Raw genomic sequence first — 23,278 nt, 5'->3', positions numbered from 1 at the left:
AATCTACTTTGATAGAAAAAACAATCACAACAAAGATAGCAATGGCAGGTGTTTCAGCCTTCTCAGATGCAGATGAAAATGCAAAGATACTAAATGCAAACTGGAACACTGTTTTAAATGTATTTAATCAAGGAAAGAAGCCAGCACTGCTGGCCATCAATCTGAATAATATTTCTTCAGCCCTTACACAGGGCTGTGATTTCACTGAATACGTCTTTTATGATTAAGTAAATATATTACAAAGAAAATTACATCTTGTAATAATTGGAATAATTCTTATGGAAGCCTTTGAACCTCATACTAACATCCTTAAAATTATTTTTGCTCTGATCAGTATGGATGGTTAACTCAGAGACTGAACCATCAGATACTGCCTGCTACCTGAGAAGGTCCCAAGTGAACCTACCTCATATGTGCTTCTGCTGAATAAAAAAAATTATGAGTTTTTATAGTATTAATATTTCTGCTTCCTGCCCATCAGTAACACACCACACTGACCCACCAGAACAGGCTTTTAACCTGCTTACTTAGCTCTTTCTAGTAGTTTTATTGCTTCTTCTCTTCTGTCCTGGTCCAGATACAGCAATGCAAGCTCCAGCAAGGCATTTGGAATTAGATAATGGTCATATTTTATCTTCTTCTCACTGCATAGGAAAAGAAATAGCCTCAAGATGTTGAAATGATTTATTGTTCCCTTCATTTAACAGCTCCAAGCAAAAATAAATAAGAGATTAGCTAAGATCACGAGGAGCAATCAATCTTTATTACAATGTTTGTTGTGTTCTCTGTCCAACATTACCTTCTAGGTTATTAAATGTGCACTTTACCATAACCATCATAACATCATGTTATTTCTCAGGATTAAAAATTACTGGCATTTATTATAAGGGAAAATTTTAAGAAGGTGATAATATTACAAGCACTGTGTGAACTGAGAAAAAGAGATCCCATTCTCTGCACGATGTACAGGAGTTCCAAACACAATCATGCTGCCAGTCATCTCTGGAGACTACATTTGGTTCTTTAGGCATAATTGCTAAAAGGAAAGGGAGGAAAAAACAGCAGCATCACAAAAATGGTGTGTGTGTGCGTGTAGTTCTCAAAGAGGAGAAAACATCAGTAAAAAGTGCCGAAGTGCACTTCTTCCCTCCTTATATGGCTAACAACACTGGCAATTAAAATTGTGATCCCTTGATACCAGAACAAGTGAAATAAATACTAAAGATTCTGTAATCCTCTCTGTTCACATTACGGTTGCACCTGCTCTTACTCAAAATGAACAGGTTCTGAGAAATTCAAGAGTCTGCCTGTATGCCAGGTATGACAACTTACTTTAAGTAGATGTAATTAAAATGGCCTTCTGCCTCTGAGATCTTGCCCAAATGCTTGAGGCATAAACCCTTTAACAGTTTTATCACGCACTGGTCATCTGCTAGCAATTCTGTAGCTGCAAGGTGAAGCAAATGGCATATTTTAGAAAACTTCTTAGAGCAGTGCAGACTTTCTTATTTACAGGAAAACTTTTACACAGGTAAGTATGATAAAACCCATTTACTGGAACACAGGAGAGAAGGAACTACAATAAATTCAGTTAAAAGTTCATTCAGGGTAGTTTCCTGCTGTCACAGACAAACCTGTACCACGAAATATCAGGTGATAAGAAATTGAAGTAATATGTGTGACGCTGTATGTTGTGCTGACTTTCAACCTGTTTCTACTGTGTACCATAGTCCTTTCTCCAGTTCTTCCTCTGTCACTCCAACAGCTGACACACTACAAATGCACTCTGTCAGATGTCTCAGGGCCACAGAAGAATTATTTCATAAGAAAATCAGCAGATCTCGTCTCTTCTGAGCATCTTTTCTGTTTGATTGGATTTAGCTGATCTTAGTGGTCTTTTCCAACCTTAATGATTCGATATAATACAGCCTACAAACTGCCCCCAGGTGCATAAAATAAAACATTTAGGGACTGATCCTAGGCACAGCTGTGTATAACATCAGATTTTTCATTTCTAGATATTTCCACTAACAGAATTTCTACACCTTATCTGTGTATTACTGGCATGAGCACATTCTCAGGTTGAAGATTTTATAGTGTTAGATTCTTGAATTAGGAATCCAGCAGTAAGAAAGAAAATATTTGAAAAGGCTACAGTTCAGCCTCAAACATCATCAGGAAAGCTCCAGGGAAGCATGATGCCTGGAAACAGCAAGTCATTATTTGTAACAAGTAATACTTTAAATTGTTGATGTGTTTAAAATATACTGCCCTTTTCAATTGTATGTCCTCATAATACTTTACAGACGTGAATAAGCTCCCACGTGTCCCTGCAAAGTGTCAGCCTTATTCACTATTTATCAACTAGGAAAAAAGAAATAAATAATTCACTTATCCCAAAAAATGTAGCAAAATGTGTGATGAGGTGAAACAGACAAATTATTTTTAATAAGATGTCATCTTTTGAAATGTTTTTGCCTGTTCTCATAATTAAAAAGGAGACAGCTTTAGCCATTCTATCAAGCAACTCTTTCAACTCTAAAGGAGTACTTGTGTAACAATGCACCAAGGTCCCAGAAAAGACTGCAATGCAGTGACAACCCATATTCCTTTATAAAGGTGGGCTCAATCCTTTTACAGAAAAGACATAAGATCAAATATTTATGTAAGGGGAAACTATGAGAAAAACTTAGGTTGCAATTCCGTGGTGTTGGGAAATACTGGCAAGAAATAAAAAGGTAATTAATAGAGTGACAAAAGACATGGTAGCAGAGACTGTTCCAGTTCAGTATTATCTCCTTTCTTATGTCCCTTCATTGTGCAAAGAAAAGACCATCCCTGGTGTCCCAGCTTCTGACACACGAATACCATTCAGTCCTCCAAGGTCATGTTGTAAGCTGACAGCACTTTTGGAACAGAAGATAGACATTCATCTCATTCTATTTATTCTTCAAAACTGAAATACAGTACCTAAGAATAATAAACCTTAATGATCTAAGTAATCAAGTCATTTCATACACTGATTTTGAGCTAGCAAAATAAACAGGCCTTCAATGTGTGTCATAAATTATTCCTAATATACATCTGTGGAAGGAAAATAGCTTGCTAGTATTATGAGTTATTGCTATGACAGAAGAGGAAAATTATTCCTGTCTGCATTAACAGTTTATGGTTTCATAATCTACTTTCCTCATATGATCAGATTAACTTTACTAACAAGTGTCTCTCTTTATTCACGGATAATATCTTCAGTTATTGCACTGTAAAATACCTGATTAAACCATATCACTGATTACCTGAACTTCTTGCCAATGTTTCTTCTGCTTCAATTAAAGTCTCTAACATGCCTTCTGTTAAGTTGGGACATTGTCCAATTACAGCATAGCCATTCCAGATATACATCATCTCCTAGGATCAGGGAGAGAAGACGCCATTGTTAACTACAGCATGTGGATAAATGCAGCTATCAAATACTTCTGTTATCTCTGTATGATTCAAAAGTTACAGACTCCTTAACCAAAATCTCAGTTTGTCAAAACATATTGTCACTGCCAAAGTCCTACTCCTTTTCAGAGCAGATCAGTCCTGGAAAACAGCTGAAGAGCCACTGACTGCACTCAATGCCAATAAATACTGCAGAACTACTTATTCTAGGCTAAATATCTGAGATTAGGACCTTTCTCCCTTAGTGAGTCCCTTCACAAGGTAAAGAAAAATTCTAGAAATGGCATTCTGCACCGTTTTCCATATCCTCAGAGTACTTTTATCTGTTCAGCTATGACATCTGCTGCCTCAAATATGCAACTGCAGCAGAAACAAAGACTGCTGTGTTTCCACAAGGACACCCAAGGAAAGCCTTTAGTACAGAAACCTGATTAGGTAAAATCCCATTAGAATACCCCAAACAAACCCCAGGTGTGTATGGTTCTTTACTCTCTACAATCTCTGAAACCTGAAAGACAAATCTGTGTCACCTATGTACTTCCTCTCATGTCAGTCTTATGACGAGGTGGAAAGTGGTCTCTAGTGAATACCCACGCCGTGCTGTAACTTATCTCCAGGAGACTGTATTTCTTCAGGAAGCACTGTGTCACATACCCAGCTGGTGGGCTGAGAAATGATCACTCACCAGTGTCTCCAGGAGGCTCTCCTTGCTCAGGCATTCTTTTAAAGAGAATTTACTAATTATTCATCTGTTTCTCAAATAAAACAGCTTGGAGCACTGCAAATGGCAGCTCCTCAGCTCTTGGCAAACCTTTTCTGTTCTTTTTATGTTTAATGTTCTTTTATTTGGCATTTAAAGACAAGAGTTTTATAAGAGCCACGTGAGCCAGGCAATGGGTGGAGCCTTATGCAGCTGATCCTACCTGATCAAGGGGAACTGTGTGCATCTGATGCATCTACAGGCATCAAAAAAAAACCCAGCCACCATAAACAACTACCAGTGGAGAGCAGCTTGCTGGAGTGGCTATAGAGACATGTTCATGCTTCATCCCATCACCAAGGTGCTCTGGGGGCACCACACTGCAAACACTTGGGCAGATTAAGTAGATGCTTACATGGGGCACCCAGTTCTTGCATTGTTTTCTTGTTCTTTTCCTCACTTAAAGTCTTCTTTTAATAGTGTCAGTAAATGACTCGTGACAGAAGAAACCCAGGACAAAGTTCCTCAAAAGGTAATTAAAAGAAAGCTGTTAGGAGCATGCTAGTCTATAGCTGGAATAATGAGTTACACATGCAACACATTTACGTGTCACAAACAACTGGCTCAGCTCCTTGTGGCTGGTGCCTGCCCCAGTTTTACAGCATTCCTTGCATTCATTTGGCTTTGTTTTGGGAACATTCCAGTCTCCTGCAGAGGTTTTACCTTAGAAACATGGAAAGATACTATTCCAATTACCCTGGTTTTCTTTCCATTAAAAACAAAAAAACGAAAGTGTAACATGGAGGGGGGGGAGGAAACGTTTCTAGCTTACCAAAGGTGGAACAGGTAAAGGAATGGGGTTTGAAGAAAGATACCGTCTAGCTTTCCGAATGGCAAACTTTTCTGTAGGCAGTGACTTCCCTGCAATTTTCAGTTTCAGGCTGGGAACAATCCTGAAAGTTTAAAAGAAAACATAAGGGATTTTTCCTGCAGGAACACCTGGGATAACAACACTTCAATTTAAAAATAAATAAATGGAGTCAAAGATGTTACATACTGAACTGTTATCTCTGGGGAAGCACAGCAACATGCATTCACAAAAGCTGTTTATGCAGCGCATGCATATAGCTCTTTGGGCTTCCATTTTAAACAAGCAGAAGAACGAAGTGCTCTTCCCCATCCAAAAGAAAAAATTAGATGATGTGCCTAACTTATAAAGGGACCACTTTCACAGAGTGAGAAAGAGGCAAGCTGGCTCCTGCTTTCCCAAAGAACAACCTGATTCCCTTTGCAATGTATCCCAATGAAAAAGAATGAAATCTGCTTGCAATGATTATTTACATTATGGAACATCTGAAAAGAATCAATACATAGTAAGCACATAAAAAATAGTGTTATTCAAATTTTACAGAAATAGACTCAAAAAAGCAAAGTAGTTAATTTTATTTGGCCCAGCAAAAGCTAGACTTTTTTGTACTTACTCATAACAATCAGATTAAGTTACTGTGTCAATAATGGAAGTATCCACTTGCACATGTAACTATTCCATACTTCTCTCAGACTTCAAATCCCCAAATCAGAACGTCTCCATTAACTGCTACAGAAGGCATCCATCTTGTAGCATACTGCATTGAAGACTTTCTGATCTTACATGCGGCTTTGATTAAAGAAACAATTATAAAGAACTTGAATGTTACATGCAAGTACAGCAGCCACCATATGGCTGATTAAACTAACTTCTCAAAGAAAGGTCCCTAAAGCTCTCCCAGGCCAGCAGAAATCTGCTGTCTCCATTCAAGGTCTCCTTTAGCCTAAAGGTACCATTTCATTCTGCAATTTCTTACCAATTCCAACTTTCTTTGTGCAGATCTTTCAAACTGCATAATGAGTAATTTTGCCTCTCTTCCTCAAACACTGTGATTTGATACGGAACTCTTATAGCTGGTAGTTAGCAAATTTTACCTGAATAATTCAACTTCATTGTCTCCAAAAGGACTGCAGTCATCTGGCCCAAACATGCTGAGATAAGCAGCTTTCATGTAAATGTAGGTAGCCTGCAAATGCAATCAAGAAGGTGGTATCATATCTCAAATATTAAGTTCTAGAAAAAGGACAGTAGTTTTTGAATTATTATTTAAATTTAAATTATTTCATTATTTCAGATTATGAAACGTACTGATTCCACAGGGATTTCTAAGCAACCAAAGAAAGCAAAGCAGCACACAGGACATTACAGTATTTGGAACAGCAGAGGTAACAGTCATGAGTTTTGAGTATTGCTTTAAGGAGATTAAATTAACCTTAAGTTTCAGGAGTTTTCAGGAAAAGTATCTTAGATTCTGCTGTAAATAAACAGTCCAAGCTTAAGAGTCTATTTACATGACCATCATTCACTTAGTTCAAGTATTTAATATTTTGGTCCTACCAAGCAATTCCTATTAATAGGAAGCACCTTCTCTGCTGCCTCAAGGCCCCCTGCAATATACTACCTAAAGCTACACAGTTTAAAAGGACACACACATTAATATTAATCATACAGCGTCTCAGGATATCTGAGCTCCAGGTTGAGTACTGCTCCTCTACAAAGGAACAGCACTGTGGGAGTCCTTGCTGCAGATTCTACTCAGCTGGGAATACTGTGCAAGCTGCTCTCATCTGGCTGTTTGTACCTCATCCCACTTGTGGTTGCATTTGGCCAATACACACAATGAGCAGTTGAAAAAAAACAAACATTGATACACCTCCCATGCACACACAGTGTGACCACACTGAAGGGAAACAAACCAGTGAACACCAGTTAACCTCAGCACCCATTTACCAGACTTGAAACTTTTCTGACAGATTTCTCTGGGGCTCAGGTGAAGGTTGCAGAAAAGCTAATAAGAATTATAGACCTGAGAACTTCTCCTTTTCACGTGCACATGGCACGGTGCATCTTCTGATTACATTTATTATCAGAGAGGCATCATCATGGTTAGCCTCACTCATCACCAACAGAGCTTATATCCATAACGTAAAGAGGGAAATGGCAGCTTGCCACTAACTGCTGTGTGCTGATAAAATGACCAGTCAATGCATGGCAGAACATCTTTAGCAGGTTGTTCTTCATCTACAAATGGGGCCCAAAAGATTTTTCTATGCCCACAATCTGCTCTGGTTTAAATGCTCACATTTCACATTGTCTTAGAAGTCACAATAGATCAGAATTTTATTTTACAGTTTTCAGTCAGCTCAAAGCTACAAAAAGCCAGCTCCATCTGATAAGAGTTGATAGACACTACAGGGCCTTATGCATGCCACTCAGTATGTTATCCTTGTTCTACTTAGCTTACCTTTGACCAGGTGTTTTCTTTGCTTAGCAGATCTGCATAAAAGAAGGCCATCTTCCACTGGCGCTTGTAGGTGAAGCACCACATGAGCTCCCAGTAACACATGTGATGAAACTGCTTCCAGTATTGCTGAGCCTCACAGCACTCTTCATACCTATTAACTGCCTGAACAGAGAGATTACCAGATACTGCCTTAATCACATGTAAATGTAATAGACCCTGGGTCTCCATGACCTGCTTTCACAGTTGCCCCTGCAACTTCCTAATTAAAAACAGCCCAGCATTCCCCAAGATCATGTCTGGTGGCTTCATATAAGAGATCCCTGACTCCACAGTTACCCCGGAGTTAGCAAGTTTTTTCCTGCCACACAGCTCCCCATTCTTGAAACATATTGTCAATCCTACATGCAGGCAAAAATTAATGTTAATCCCTAGGGGAAACTGGGAAACTAAAATCAGAGGACAGATGTGAAGCTGAGACTTACTATCATAGCTCCAAAGGAGCTATAGCACTGCAATCAACTGATACTCATTCTTGGAATATTTTAGACATGCATTCTCCAGCACTTTAACTCTTTCAAGTCTTGTATGACTGACTATCTATTCAGGCAGAAGGCGAAATATTATCATGAGATGTTATTAAAGGTATGACTTGCTTCAGGATATGAAAGGCAATGAGGAAACAGTGTCACTGATACTGGTGGATGAGTTTATCACCATAAATCAAGCGTAGTGACATGAGCTGGTCCAACAAGTTCATCAAAATAGTTTTCTAAACTCCTACTTGAAATTCATGAATAATAAATTCATACAGGCCAAAGCTACAGGAAGCATTAAACAAAAAAAGGAAACGCTGTCCCCAGAGTTTTTCTGAAGCTTTTGAGGCTTATTTTCTCAAAAGCGAATGGATTACTTACCGCATCAATATTACCCTTCAGTGTTTCTATCCTGCCTGCAAAAAACAGGAATATGGCTCCCTGTAATAAATAATAATAAAAATACAAGTATTCTTTAACAGTTTTCAAGCTGACTATACAGTCTAACTTAGCTATTTGGCAGGGAAACATCAAACAATCATACCAATCTGAATTATGATTCAGTTTACCTTTGGATAGCGAGCCAAGTAAGGTTTAAGTAGCCTTTCTGCCTCCTCAACATTTCCTTTTCCTGTCCCTAGAGTGCAAATGATAAAAAAATAAGTAAAAAACAAGACAAAACAGGAAGGCAAGGTACTGATAGCCATCTTCATCTGGCCAATACAGAAGTTCCTCTCTCATAAATCAGGCATAAATACAGGTCAGTGTTTCACTAAACTAGCAAGCAGGAAGATCCAAACAACATTGTGCTTTATAAATTGAAAGTGTGTGTAGACCAATGCACTGAAAAAGTTTTAATAGTAGCTAAATGGGAAGAGTATACTCTCAGTTGGAAGCTATCATCTCCCCAAGAAGACAATATATGAACGTGATTACAGTATTTAGGACAGTAATCTCAGTTATGCTTTCAACCTTCCAAATTTCAAACTGACTACAGAATACAGATTTAGCTCTCGTGACTTCTTTTGTTACCCCATTTTTTCCCATCTTATGCATTAAAGAAATCTCATTCTTGAAGATTAAGATGCTCTCTTCAGGTATAATCACTATTATAAAGCCACACACAAATGACATATTTAATCTGATCATGAACCAACATTTCATCAACACACAGGTGATGAAATCATCTTCCCCCCCAAGCCTGTCTCCCACAAGAACTGATCAAATCCAAGAGTTATTGTAAACCATCTTACCTAAAACAAAGGTCATGAAAGTATGATAGCAAAGCAACAGCATGGTACACAGCACCGACCTAAAGCTGTACGAGGATGCTCCTTCTTGAAGCTGCAGCAGGCCACGCTCCTGTGAAGACAGAGGTGAGGAAGACAAAGGATTGGAAAAGAACCAAATCTACCTTTTGCTAGTTTGTTAGCTTCTGCAGTGTCATTTGTAGACTGCTCACCCACCAAATTTCCAAAACACGCTGATGCAAATTGCTTATGTAGCAACCAGAGACACAAACACATAAAATTATCTAACATCTTTTCAAGGAGTACATGCTTAATCTCTGGGAAAGACAACAGAGAAAAAATAATTTACAACGAGGAGGGCAAAGGATAACAGTGCTGAAGGATGTCAGTAAGCACACTGACAAATGAAGTGGTGCTGCAGGACAACTATAATGAGTGGAAAACGTAAAGAATGTTTCAGTTCTATCTGGGAAGTACTAAGACAATCAAGTGTAAAGCTATATTCACATTCCAAGTGAGTGCAAAGGTTTCAAGCTCCTGTGGCAACAGCATTTAGCAGCACATTCTAGGACTGGCTCCACGATACCAAGAATATTATAAATATGCAACCATTAACCATGAGATTTCCTTTCTAGTAAATGTGCATGGTGCACTGTTCATTTTGCAGGAGGGAAAATTCTGTTTGGAAAGGTGTGCTGTGACTGCAGTGGAAAATTACTGGATGATATAGGCCACTATAAAGACATACAATTCAAACACTATAAATAGGGACCCCGAGGGATGTCTGTTGGAGCCCCTGATGAAGGTATCACAGAGAGCACTCACAGCATGATCTCAGCACTGATTTTCATCTTTTTTTTTCATCTGATTTTTGTCTGCCAGTGGAAGGGTGTTACACTGCCTGACATTAATTCTTATGGTGTAAACCCTGAAGCCTGTAATCATATTCTAATTTCTACCATACAAATGCTTTCACATAACTAGTGTGGCTAATTTTTTGCAAATGTATTAAAACTCAACATAACTACATTTACATCTTAATTTATTACATTAACAGCTGTTATGGGAAAAGCATTATGGCACTGTCACAAATATCTGCAGGTGAGTTTGTATCACATCCAGCCTGGATAAAAATAGTGAAAATACTGACGTGCATGGCACTTCAGAAGAAATTAAAAGATGTGAAAAACATTACCAAAAAATCAATGGCTTTATGGAAAGCAAACACTAAGCAAACAAAGCCAACTTCATTGTCTGCTTTTAAAAGCAGAAGTTTGATTGATATAAAAACCTCGTAAAATATGATACACTCAACTTCTTCCAGCTGCTCAGATGAAAACCACAAATATTTGGATTTTTCAAAGAAGTAGCACTGCAGTACTACAAGGTAGAAGGCAAAACATTCTGCAGAACAGATTTTGTCAGGGAAAAAAAAAAAAAGTAGATTTCCAAAGCAGATTTTTTTTTAAGTTAAGAATATTCAGGCTGGATATTTCTCTCAGCCTTTACAGGCAGCAGAACCTGGCCCCACACAATAGGTATCTTCCATATGATGTAGAAATGCTTGTTTAATGGCTGCTGCTTGTACTTGTGAATAGCACTGGAGAACAACAGTGAAACAAATTATATTAGTTATGTAAATCAATTTGATTTGATTTCACTTGTGTATTTAAGTCTCCAAAATTAATTTTAACACAGCCAGCGACAGTTGTCATCTATATGGAAAAGGAATATGGTCCATATCCATCCCATGTGGGACTGCATCTATGAAAGCAGTAACAGTGATGCAAGTAGATAAAGACATTCCCTACTCTATAGAAAAGTTAGCTGCAAATCTGGCATACATCAGTTCAGTTCTTAAACTGAACAGTTACGCAGGTCTGAGAAGCTCACCAAGCATCATGTCTAAAATCCTGATTTGTCTCACAGAAGCAATTAAAGACTGCTTACATTTTGCTCTGCCACTTAAATACCTCAAACTTTCAATATTAAATTAGTAATATCATCAATAGACACAGTCTGAAAAATAAGAAATTGATAAGTAGTTCTTATAGCATTGCAATGCTTCCTTGTAGAGAAGGCTTTAACAAAGCTGCTTCTTCTCCCCAAATCCTTGCAAACTGCTTCTGTTATGGTGAGATAACCAAAGAGAGAAAATGACTGCTATCTCTGAGAAGTATGATTGTGCCACTGCATCCAGCCAGACTGCCCCAGATCCCTCTGCAGCTGGCAGAGATGGACACATTTCTCCAAGGAACAAATCAGCATGGATGCCTGTCAGGCTCTCTGAATCACCTTGCTAAGCACATGATCTTCTGCAGAAGGGGCCAATGGAGATTAGTCAGCAAACCTAACAGGTGTCATGAGTTGGGCAATGCTATGACACCCATATGATCCTCAGCAGGGATCAGCTGAGGATATCTGTGCCCAGTCTGCTACTTGTACGAAAAGAGTTACTGTCTGAACAAACCATACTCACTGGTGCCAGCCACTGTACAAGTACATTATGTGTAATTGTCAGGAAGTTCCCTTTAACACCAGTAAATAACTCCCACACCTATGCCACCGGTGACAGGAGCAGTGCCAAAATACCAGGATGTACTTCCAAACAGTCTATTACAGAACACACTGCTACAATATCAAAGACATGTCAAACAAGTGCTAGTAATTCCTGTAAAATACTTACATGACATTAACACAAGATGGAGGTTACCCTGCATAACATAACTTCTAATACAGAGCAGGACGAAACACATTTCTCGTGCAGGCAAACATGATCCAGTACACACAGTACACGATCCCTTATCTTTTTTTTAAGTTACTCAGAACATCTCAACCAGTGGGGATTCCCACAGTGAATGTGGGATGAACAGGACAAAGTCCAAATGCATTATTAGAGAACACATAGACCAACTTATATCTATATCAGCTGTGTCTAAAATCCATCTATCTACCTGAAGTGAAAGCTCTTGTATTATATCATTCTTGTTCAATTACAAATCCATATATAAAACCAAAACAAAACGAGGTCACTGCTCATGTCCCATAACTTGTTGACATTACTGAAGGTGTAGCAAGGATGGATACTACTACTAGCGTCTATGAAATGCTAATTAAGCTGGTAGACTGGGCACTTGAATGCAAATAACTTTAGTTTCAAATTTGCAGGAGACTGAAATGTAAATCAAAAAGATGCTTAGTGTGAAACTGGAATTCATTTTATTACAAACTGAAACATCAAAAACATTCATCAGTTCAGTTGCCTTGGGAAAAAGCATCCTCCCACATCAGAACATATAATTTGAAGGAAATTGGTTCTATCTGAAATTTTTCCTGCCTTTCCCTGAAATCAAGCTGGCAGCTCACCCTAATGTAAGATGCATGCAACATATGGCTGACTCACGTCAAACTTTTCTACAGCTTAGCAGCACAGTTTACAGAATGGTACAGATATTAAGAATGACAGCATAAATTAGCTGGAGGAGTCTTGTGACTGCTCATCAGAAGTTAGTCATCATTAAACACAAGAAGTCCAGATGGGATACCTTCCTCACTGAGTACCCAAGTGAGTGGTGAAGGCCAGCCTCCTCTGACACACGATAGTGTACCTGCTAATGCATTATGTATACACCTCAACACAGAATTTCTTATGAAATCAGGTAAAACCACATCCCTGTCCCTCGAATGTCAATACCTAAATGCAGAGCCATGCCATCAAACACAAATAAGCCCTCAGTTTCACTAATGATAAAAGGGGAAAGGAGCTCAAACTGAGAATGGCACAACAGGCGCTTCTTTGAGTGGAAGGGAGCAAGGGGGCCTCAGGCTTTTATACTTTCTTGATTGTATCCAACCTGCAGCTCTGGGACTCCAAACTGCTGTTAAATTGATTTCCACAGTGCCCACAACTGGCTGAGGAATTAATCCAGCTTTGGGCACGTCCTCAACTAACAGTCATGACATGTCTGAGAGGAGATTCACTAGAGGCAAGTCCGCTGGCTCTAAGGCAGATTAATATCGTGGGAGATATCTATCAATTTTACACCCAGTTTTAATAAAGACACAATTCACACCAAAAGCAAACTGGTCTCCAGAGCAATACAGCTCTTCCAAGTGAACTATAAGCTGTTCAAGACTCACCATGGCTCTCTTATCTTCCACACAGCCTGGTGCTCACCATGAGCACTTAACTGAAACTACTGTGCACAGATGCACACAGAATTCCTTCTTTCCAGATGGGGTGCAACACATGAGACACAAACATCCCTCTCCTCTTCCATTACTGTTTCTTTCACCTTCAAGCCCATCGTACTGCAGAGGACAGCTTCCTCTTGTAAGCTTTGGGAAACCCACACTGGAAAGGATTACAAATGCAATTGCAATCTTGTTTCTGACTTTGGGCATCTAGCTCAGAACTGCCAAATGCATAAAGACTTTTTTGGGACATTAAAATAAATGACTATCAATGAACTTTAAATAATATGCTTAAAATGATATTTTTCTTGGTGTGCATATATCAGGTTTTTGTTTAAATTTATGGTAATCTAGGTCATGCTTTAGACAGATATTAAAAAACTGGAACAGGAGCTGACTCATCAACACAAATAGCAGCCCACTCACAGCCATACAACAAACCACAGGGCAAAAGAACAGAAATTCAATTAAAGGGAAAATTTTCATCTGCAGGAAAAGGATAAGTGTTCAACAAAGAACTAAATGGGCCCCTCCAAGCCCAAGACACTGATGAATCTAAATTATTTTATTTTCAGAATTCTGCTATGTGAATTATCTTTACATTTTCTAAGGATTTTGCTTTAGCTACTCTGTTTTCATAACAGACAGGTTAAAGTATTGCATTTTTGCCTTTATTGTCTGTGAAACAGCTCTCAATAAGCTCTATGAAGTTTCCAAATTCTAATTAATGCTCTGCCAAATGTTCCTTGTTTTTAATCATGATGTTTTATTTCCAGATCTAAGATCCTTACTATAAACTAATCAAAGAGCAATGACACTCACCCACATGTCACCTAAGGGTACAGCTCTGATCAAGGAGCCCTCCTTTTCCTTTAAACTTGTTTATTAAATAGAAAGTTTTGTAATAGAATAGTTGAGTTTGCATTTGTTTACACGGCTTTTGCTGTATTTGAGAGATACCAAACATTTAGCTTAACATTTATTTCATAAATTTAACCAGTCATTTAGGCTAAGTGAACCTTAATGTTTTCTTAATATAGGAAAACAACTCTGAATCAATCTCACACTGTGGTAGTGTAATGAGAGACTAATGCAGGTACAAGGTACTGAAGCCAAGATAAAATAAGTAATTTCCATAATTTAATATCCTCTTTTGAAACAATGATCCACAAAAAGCCAATACAGAGGGAGTATCACTTTCTGTCCACTTGCCCTGTGCAGAATTACTGCAGTTCATGTAAGTTTACTGGTGCTTCATTGCTAAACTGGCTAGTCTGCATGTACAAACAACACAGGTCAGACCTGTTACTCTCTGAGCAAAATAGCACTCACAACTCTTTAGGCAATGAGAATGTAGGTGCTTTGAAGATCATTAAAGACACGGGGAGGGGGGGGGAAAGTATCAGAAAAGAAATTGTTTTTTTTCTTTTCAGACTGGGTGTCATACAGGAGCTTCAAGTGTTACTCTCTCAGTGCCAGCAATGTACATGCTGTGACAGCCATCAGTGTGTTTCAGTTACAACTAATGTGAAAAAGAAGAGAATTTATTTTTTTTAAACTTAGAAGTGAGGGAAATATACCAACAACACTTATTCAACCTTACCTTGTTTCCAGAAAATCCAACAAACTCCAATAATCTCAGAATTCGTGCAGGAAACATGGACAATGTCTACAGAAAAATAACCACAAGATACACGGTAGCAGACTTTTTGCATCTCAGCTACAGGTTGCCTCATACCACTTTTCCAAACGTAATAAATAGTCAATAACAATCACTAAAACCATCTTTATATATCTGAGGATTTCCTGGGTAAATTTATACACTTGCTGTTTTTTGTATATAATTTAAACACAAATAGCCATTTGACTCAAGGATTCCCTGTCAGAAAGATGTTCACACAGCACATGCTCAGGAACTGCAGCACTTCTGGGAAGTTTCAGAAATACTGGGTGTGTACCTCACAGTACATATTTGCTCTTTGTGCAGTAAACCCAGTACTGGGGCTTGTGCCAGACTCTCACACAGCTTAAGGCAAGCTGAGGGAAGCACCCGGCACTTTCTGCAGTCCATCACCTCAACAACCACAGCACCCTTTACCACCCCGGGTCAATGCCTCTGATCCACCAAGATCCACCCACCATCTGACTCCTTGTTTTCAGGTCAGAATGCAAACAACAGCAGCGATCAGTGGCCTTCAACCACACCACCAGTAACACTGATAAATACCTGTAGACAAGTTATCAGCATTTCCAATTTGCAAACCTTCAGCTCAAAAGAAGAACTGCTGGTACATACCAAATTAAAGGCCCCAACTCCAAGCTTTACACCTCCCTCAAAATGAAGGTGGTTCTCTCCTTTAACATAATGTGGAGACTGTATAAGACTATCCAGCTCTCTGAAAAAGCAAAAGATTGTTTTCTCATGTTGTGCATGTTCAATAAAAAGAACATCGTGTTAAATATAGGAAAATTACAATATATATTTTCAGTGGTGTGGTTATCAGAAATTCTTGTTTTTCTAATTGTCATAGCTCTCAGTTCTGTAGTATCCTTTTGCTTCCCTGTATAATCCAACCAGATCCGAAGCTGTTTTGTCCCCTAGCTCTCCACAGCCATGTGTTTATCACAATATAATTTTAGTTCATTTTGTTTATTACTGGAGGAAAAAAACAAAAACACACCACTTCAATGGCAGCCACACACTTCAGGCTGTCCAGGTTTTATCTGCTGACTGTTGCTAATGGATATAGGACTGTTGCAATTACAGCTTTTACCATGGACCTGCATTTGGTCACCTCCAGCCCACGCAAATGGACACTGTCACCTTTCTCCCTTTCAGCATCCTTCTGGAGAACCTGACTGGATGTTATTGTGTGTCTGGTACACACACAAACTTTTCTGGCTTTTCTGAGTACAAATTAAAAAGTCCTAAAATAAAACAAAATAGGATGCATATTTTGCTTTCACCTTTTTAATTATTCATCTAGCCGGTACTACCACAAAAGCTTTCTCATACTTTCCATGCACTTACAGATGTTTCCTTCTAAATTATTGTATTTTATTCCATCTTTTTTAGAGCATATGGTAAATTTTCCTCCCTGAAAGAGTTTTAAAAATCGTATCTTTGCAACATTTCCGCCTAGCATCTCTGCCAGGGCTTCTGCTGCTGTTCTGCTGGCAGCAGTGAAAGGAAAGCTGGCTTTTTAATACCACCAATTACACTGTGATAAATATCAATCAATCAATGCAAATAAAGTCTCATTTCATCATTTTCTCTGTAACCTTCTGCACCACACTCTCATCAGGGCTGCAAGTAATTATTTCATGCCACATCAAAAGTACTAAAACTGCCAATCTCACGTAAAAACCTGCCCTGTTAAGATATGTTCTAGTAATGGGCAAGTTGCTTTTATCATTCTTTTGAAGGAGGCAACCTAAGTCCTACTAGATTTATAGCACCTTGCTTTTCACATATACTAAAACTGTTCTTAATTTATTGAGGCAGAATTGAGCATGCTTCCCATGGCACACGTTTTAATGCACCTTTTCAGAATTTACTACTGCACTTCAAAACACTTTGCACATTTTAAAAAGAGCTCTCCATTACTTCCTGAACACGAATATGCTTGCACAGATGTTTTTAGCTTCTAGACACAAAGTAATGGACATACTGAGAGTTCAGATAAGCAACCCTGCTTATCATTTTTAACAGCACGCACCTTCTCTTCAGAGTACAACTGCCATATTTAACCAGATTAAAGGTTCAGCTAACCTAATATTTCACGCAGACAATGACATATGCTTGGGAAAGCATCCTCTAGGAATTGCCTGTTCAGGGACTTTGTGACGTGGAGGGACTGCATCTGTTCTATGCTAATTACCCCCTGATAAGCCTATTTCCTGTAAATTTGTTTGACTTTCCTTTGAAGTCATTTATATTTTCCACTGCAAGCTCTTCAGTTTATTTTCTCTTAATTTTTTTGTTTCATGCCTTTTAAATGGAATTACTTGCACTTCACCTACTGATTTTCAATGTTTCAAAAAGAGCTGCAGCTAGAACAATGAAGATATGTTATTTCATATGCCTGATGGTCTGCTTCATGCCCATCTCACCTGAAGTAGACAAACCTTCGGAGAGAACAAGGAAAGGGTTCGCTACCTTACTTATTTTTTTATTCCTATTCCCTGTCCATCTAATGCAAATTTGTAATCCAAATAAACCATAATATCACTGCCTTTCATTTTGTAAAGAAGCAATGTGGGTGGGCCAAGAGAGGCTCTAGATACAAGGCCCATAATAAAGGCTGGAATAAATGCACCACTAATTTATTTGCGAAATAAAGAATTGGACTTCATACTTGAAGAGTACACTTAATTTTATTTTCACTCTAACATACCTGTATGTTTGGTAACTGTTTCTGACTTTGATGCCTCCTTTGATGAAGCTTACCATATTCTCATCCTGTTAGAAAGGAAGCACACAAGCAATACAAATTTTTAAGCATTATAAACAGCTTTTGTCTTCTGGAGATGAACACGTGCCCTGAACATAACCATCATTACACACATACACAGTAATTCACTAAGAAACAATATGTGGATTTACGGCTTCCTTTCTATATTTAAATACCTGTACTCCGTTTAGATATACATATACTTAACTTTGATACCTCCTGTGATCAGTAGAGCCCCCATGACCTCTGGACCATTTGAACTTCCATAATGAGCACAGGGAGATAATGAATGGCTTCTACAGTACATGAACTCATGTCTGTTTCAAAAAAATAGCTTTCATTTGTCCTTCAGCACAGTTAAGATCTGAATGTTTCCTGGCTCAGCACCAAACACAAATAACTGCCTGTCCTCGGGAGTCTACAGAATACAGTTTCATATCCTAAAAAAGGAATCAGGGTAAGTAAAGTTATACAGGATATGTTCTTTCTGGTCTGAATTGAGTATCTTTGAACCCCATACTTGTATGGTAGCATGGTACTTTACTAGCTATAATGAACTGAGAAATTACAGGAAAGTTTCTGAGGGACCTTTAGTCAACAGCTGTATCCCAAAGAGAGAAATCTTTAGTTTCAGAAATACCTGGTGGTAGTTTCATGCTCTATTAAACGCATCTAATCTGTCATTCTGGTTTGTTTTAATATCTGCTGTTACTCTGAGACAAAAAGGCTACATGTGTTTTAGCAAATGATTTTTTTCTGTGACTGTATTTTGAGAGACTGTACAACACACTGCAGAAAAGAGAGCATATATTAGGAGAAAAGAGCATAGATCAGATGAATGTTTTACTGTTATTGACAAGAAAATGGGCACCATTCATGCTCATTAGTATTTAAACAAAGACAGAGCCTGGTTTTCCACCTTTGTGCCAGTCAGGAAAATAACTCAATCTTATCAAACCTACCAAAAGCAAACTCTAGAAGATACTGAATTACAAATTAGTGTCAGAAGCCTAATGTCCTGAAATAAAGGGTAGGAGCTTACTTCTGCAGACTGCAGCATCATCACAGACCTGTCTTTGACAGCTGTCCTTAAGAAGGGTTGTCAAGAGCGACAGATGAGGACAGAAGCTAAAGCACCATAAGCAAACATGCAATTCCTGATGACACATTCCCAGGGACTTGAATCCCAATAACATGCAATCAAAATAATCACACAAAGATGTCAACCTGTTTTTCTTTGTTCTGTAGAACAAACTGTATTACTAGTTAGGGAGGACTTGAGCATAACAAACCATATATTCTCAGTTATATACCTTTCTCTTCCTATTCAGAGGAAAATATTTTCCTTTGAATGGAAAATGAAAAGACAAAAGACGATTTTAAAACATTTAATTTCAGAATACTCAAGATACCAGCAACAGAGATAACCAGCACAAGAATAGTCCAGCCTCTGTCTCAAAATCCTGATACTAATTTCTATGTATTTTCAACTGGGTTTGGTCATTTACATCAAGCATCAAAACTAACAGATTGCAGTAGCTGCTGGAATGAAGCACCTTTAATTTTTTAAAACCACTTCCTGTGCTCATAAAAAATTGAGCACAGAATAGAAGAGGAAGCAAATAAACCAGTCTTTATCATGCAGAAGATAACTGGAAATTATTTTCCTACGCTGTAATTTCTCATATATTTATAAGAAGTTTTAAAAATAGAAAAGTGAGAAAGCAGTGCTTAAAACCAAGAGACATTAAATATTCTTTTCTTACATAATATAAGTTCTGAAAAACATTTCTGCCACAGCATCAGACATCACTTGAACTGTCCCCAGTACTAGAAGCTACTCATGCCAAGAAGGAAGAATACGGAAATAAAGACAAAATAATCCAGATGAAAAAGTCTTACACCATCAGGTCGAATGACAGTCATCTACAATGCATTCAATTCACCAAAGGGAATGTGTATGGTATTTGTTTTGCACATGAGCTATGCATGAAGCCATACCTGGAGAAATGTGAGTGCTGCTCTTTGAAGTAAACATTCGGCATAGCAAATTTCTGCATGGATTTCCTCTAACGTCACATGGAATGGAAGAAAACCAAATCAATCAGATGAAAAACAATTAAACAAGACTTAGACCATTAATAAAGACCATTAAATAAAACTTAGACCAAAAATCTCAAACTGAGAAAAATCATTTCAAAATTGGCTGCACTGTTTCAGTTCTACACTACCAAAGCAACTCCAAGCAATAAAAGGGCAGGGAAATTTCTGCAAAATTTCTATGCATGAGTACTTCCAGAAACTCTTGGACCTAGAACCACAGACTTCTAAGAATTTCCTTATGTAGTAATTTTTGGAAATACTAAGTCAATAGCCAACAAAGAACAGTCAGCAGCTTCAGACGTGGTGACATAATTGCCAAAACATCAATCCAGTAATTGCTGATAAGTCATCAGTTTTACCGGTGAGTTGTTCACCTAATGTGTTCTTGCAGATTGCCAACTCTATACAATTCTAATTCCAGTAAAGCAAACAAGAGGCAAATTAGAGATAATGTTACCTTCAGTAAAGTTTTCGAGGCTTTGTCTATGCACAAGGTTGTTGATGGAATCAGCTACTGTAGACTTCTTCCTAAATCTGCAGAAAAGTCAGTTTGGTCATTCTGAACACAAAGGAACATGAGAACCATATCTTTGGGCTGGCTATCTTTACAGTCTCTAAAATATCTCTACTGTTCACCAACCCACTGTCATCTCACTATATATGCAAATCTGAGAATATTCCATGTAAAATTTTTTGCCAATATGATCCACTTGAGATCTGCCTTTTATCCTTTCTGCACAGAAACCCATCTTGATGGTGGAAAGGATCAGGAGACTTTTTGAATCATTTTGCATGCATGTGTACATTGCTGCAAAGACAGCTGTTTACAGCAAAACCATCAAAATGGAAGTATTCTGTAGCATCTATAAATGGTAAATAGCCTCCAGACACTGCAGAATCAGTACAATGGATAGGACAAAAAACTGACTGACATAAAATTAATTGACAAAAAAAATCAGATATTGTGGTACACAAAATATTTCAGACTGCTGAAAACACTGAAGTATGTGGTCTGACCTCATAATTGAGGCTTCTTTGAGCAGGAGGGTGGACTAGATGGCCTCTTGATGTCAACTTCCAGCTTCAGTGACTGAATCGCCCCACACTTACTTTTGACAGGTGGCTTGAGCTTCTTTCATTGTATTTCCTGCATTCATTATGTCCTGAGGATCAAATGTCATCATAGCTTGCATTTCCAATATGGTGGCATAAGTCAGTGCATGATACATACTGTCTTTTGTTCTGCAAGAGAACACAGGATTCAAAGCAGAGTTGCTTTGTTTCTATTACTTTAAAAAACAAATAGAAATCGAACTCCAGAAGCGTATATGTCAGTCTGATGGGAACTAGGCCTACACAAAATAGAAATCAGACACAAAGGGCATACCAACAGCTAACATAACCAAGAAATTATAAAAGATCCTAATTTGTACAGGAGATCATGTCTACAGCTCCAGTTTCAATCACTATGCTGAGATGTTCCAATTCTGAGCCAAAGATAGGTACTTAATGTACCTAAAGTACAGGAATTAACCACATGGCTAACCATTCAGGGGAAACAATCACTTTTTTTTTTCCTCTTTAATACATTACCTAAATGAACTAAACAATACATGGCAGAAATCCAGACATCATTCTATTTCGAGATAGTTACACAGCAAAGACTCAAGGAGATAAGTAACACAATACTATAACCCTGGCCAAAGTAGCATCCTCTTCAAATAGATTTTCCTACTAGAAGGATTCCAGCCTAAATCAAACACAACGGCTTCTTCCTCCTCTCCTGGCTATATCAACTTTACCTTGAACTGTGCAATTTAGATATTACTCTGTGAGATTCAGATGGTGTCTCTTCCACAGAAAACCAAAAACATATGGCAGGAATGCAAGGAATAAAAGTAATTGTAATCTGCAGACATTGCCAGCACCATTCCTCTGTCAGAAAGGGTTCATACACTGCACACATTTACAGCATTTAGTTCGTAACCATGTTATAACCATCGGAAAATGAATACAAGCATCTTCAGGTGTAGATGTCCAACAAAGACATCTTGGGAAGCAGGTTGAAGGGAAAGCTCAGATGAATTCCTGTAATAGGTGCTCTCTGTGGACCTACCTAATTCACTCATGACAAATTCCATGGCTCAAACACTGCTAATGAGCTACATTTGTTATTTCAGTTGTTTACACTTTTAGAATGGATCAGATAGTCGTCTATTACTAAGCTTTTAAGACATCTCTATTCACTTGCTTTCTTCTCTGGGTTTAGATATCTGGATTGCACTGAAAGATAATCTTAAGGGTAATTTAAGATAACCCTGCATTTGTCAGTGATTGAATAACTCAGTGAAGTGATCTGAATCACTTTAAGCTTTCCAACTCCTCATACACTCTTACACATTCATTCTTTGGCTGACTGGAGTGAAACACCCTAAAGTGTCCTCAAGAGTCCCTGAGGTTTGGTTATGTTTTCCAAAGCCAAGAAAACCTGCTCAAGTGTCAACACGCAATGAAAAGATCCAAGAGAAATCCCAGCAACTATATATACAAGGCAAGTCTGGATCACGTATGTTTTCAGATTTAGGGATTAAAATTATACCTAGCACTGGCACAGACAGCATTTACACAGACACCTGGTAGCTCCCTTGCCAACCTCCATCACGATGCCAGAGGGCTCCCTTTTTCCAGTGCACGTGGCACAGAGCATGCTGTCTGTACTGAAGAAATTTGCAGCACACATCTTTAAACCATGCAAAATCAGCATTTTCTGACCATCCTTAACTCATAGCTGCACATGTTACACCCACAGGATACATAACAACCTGCTCTAACCAACCTCTAAGGCAATCTAGCACAAAAGCCATTTTGAGCAACATACTGCTATAAGCATCATGAGCCCCCAACATCCATATCATCTCCAGAGTGAAACAGGAGAAGAGACCAACAATAGAGAAACTGGTTTAAAATTTCAGGGAGTCAGGACAGCTCTGTCTCAGCCTCCTGCACTGAGATTCTTACAGTAGACTGACAATGTAAAGTGGAAAAAAAAAGAACAAAAGATAACATGCACACCTATGAAGTGTTCCTATTCATTTTATTACTCATCAGCCTCAGCTGGCACAGATAAACACAATTCGCCTCAGATTAATTAAAATAAAACCCTTTCAAATTCAAAACACAGGGAAGGCACTAAAATAGACCTCTTCCAAAATTTCAGAAATTTGCTGTCAGAATCAAAGCAGATAGATGTTAAATCCACTGTTCTGAA

The 23,278-nt window shown here is 38.3% G+C and overlaps 1 protein-coding gene across 2 annotated transcripts in view; it reads right to left on the bottom strand.

Moving 5' to 3' along the window:
- TTC39A (tetratricopeptide repeat domain 39A) overlaps positions 1-23,278 on the bottom strand; it is a 41,261-nt gene that overhangs the window by 3,592 nt on the left and 14,391 nt on the right. Inside the window, exons 3-17 of one of the 2 annotated variants that reach the window (XM_065738797.1) lie at positions 21,121-21,252; positions 20,468-20,544; positions 19,909-19,976; positions 17,851-17,915; positions 15,750-15,849; positions 15,057-15,122; positions 9,263-9,371; positions 8,579-8,646; positions 8,391-8,450; positions 7,477-7,638; positions 6,107-6,198; positions 4,977-5,097; positions 3,297-3,408; positions 1,333-1,447; positions 528-644 (exon numbers count right to left, since the gene is read on the bottom strand). In XM_065738797.1, the coding sequence (XP_065594869.1) occupies positions 528-644; positions 1,333-1,447; positions 3,297-3,408; positions 4,977-5,097; positions 6,107-6,198; positions 7,477-7,638; positions 8,391-8,450; positions 8,579-8,646; positions 9,263-9,371; positions 15,057-15,122; positions 15,750-15,849; positions 17,851-17,915; positions 19,909-19,976; positions 20,468-20,544; positions 21,121-21,252 (1,464 nt within the window). Of the gene's footprint in view, positions 1-527; positions 645-1,332; positions 1,448-3,296; positions 3,409-4,129; positions 4,197-4,976; positions 5,098-6,106; positions 6,199-7,476; positions 7,639-8,390; positions 8,451-8,578; positions 8,647-9,262; positions 9,372-15,056; positions 15,123-15,749; positions 15,850-17,850; positions 17,916-19,908; positions 19,977-20,467; positions 20,545-21,120; positions 21,253-23,278 lie in introns of those variants that run through there. The other variant, XM_065738805.1, reaches the window with a different exon arrangement.

This window comes from Cyrtonyx montezumae, unplaced genomic scaffold (genome assembly GCF_038088225.1).
Source record: "Cyrtonyx montezumae isolate F1298 unplaced genomic scaffold, pur_monq_1.0 scaffold_1, whole genome shotgun sequence".
NCBI classification, from domain to species: Eukaryota; Metazoa; Chordata; class Aves; order Galliformes; family Odontophoridae; genus Cyrtonyx; species Cyrtonyx montezumae.
This window is presented reverse-complemented; position numbering and strand designations above follow the sequence as displayed.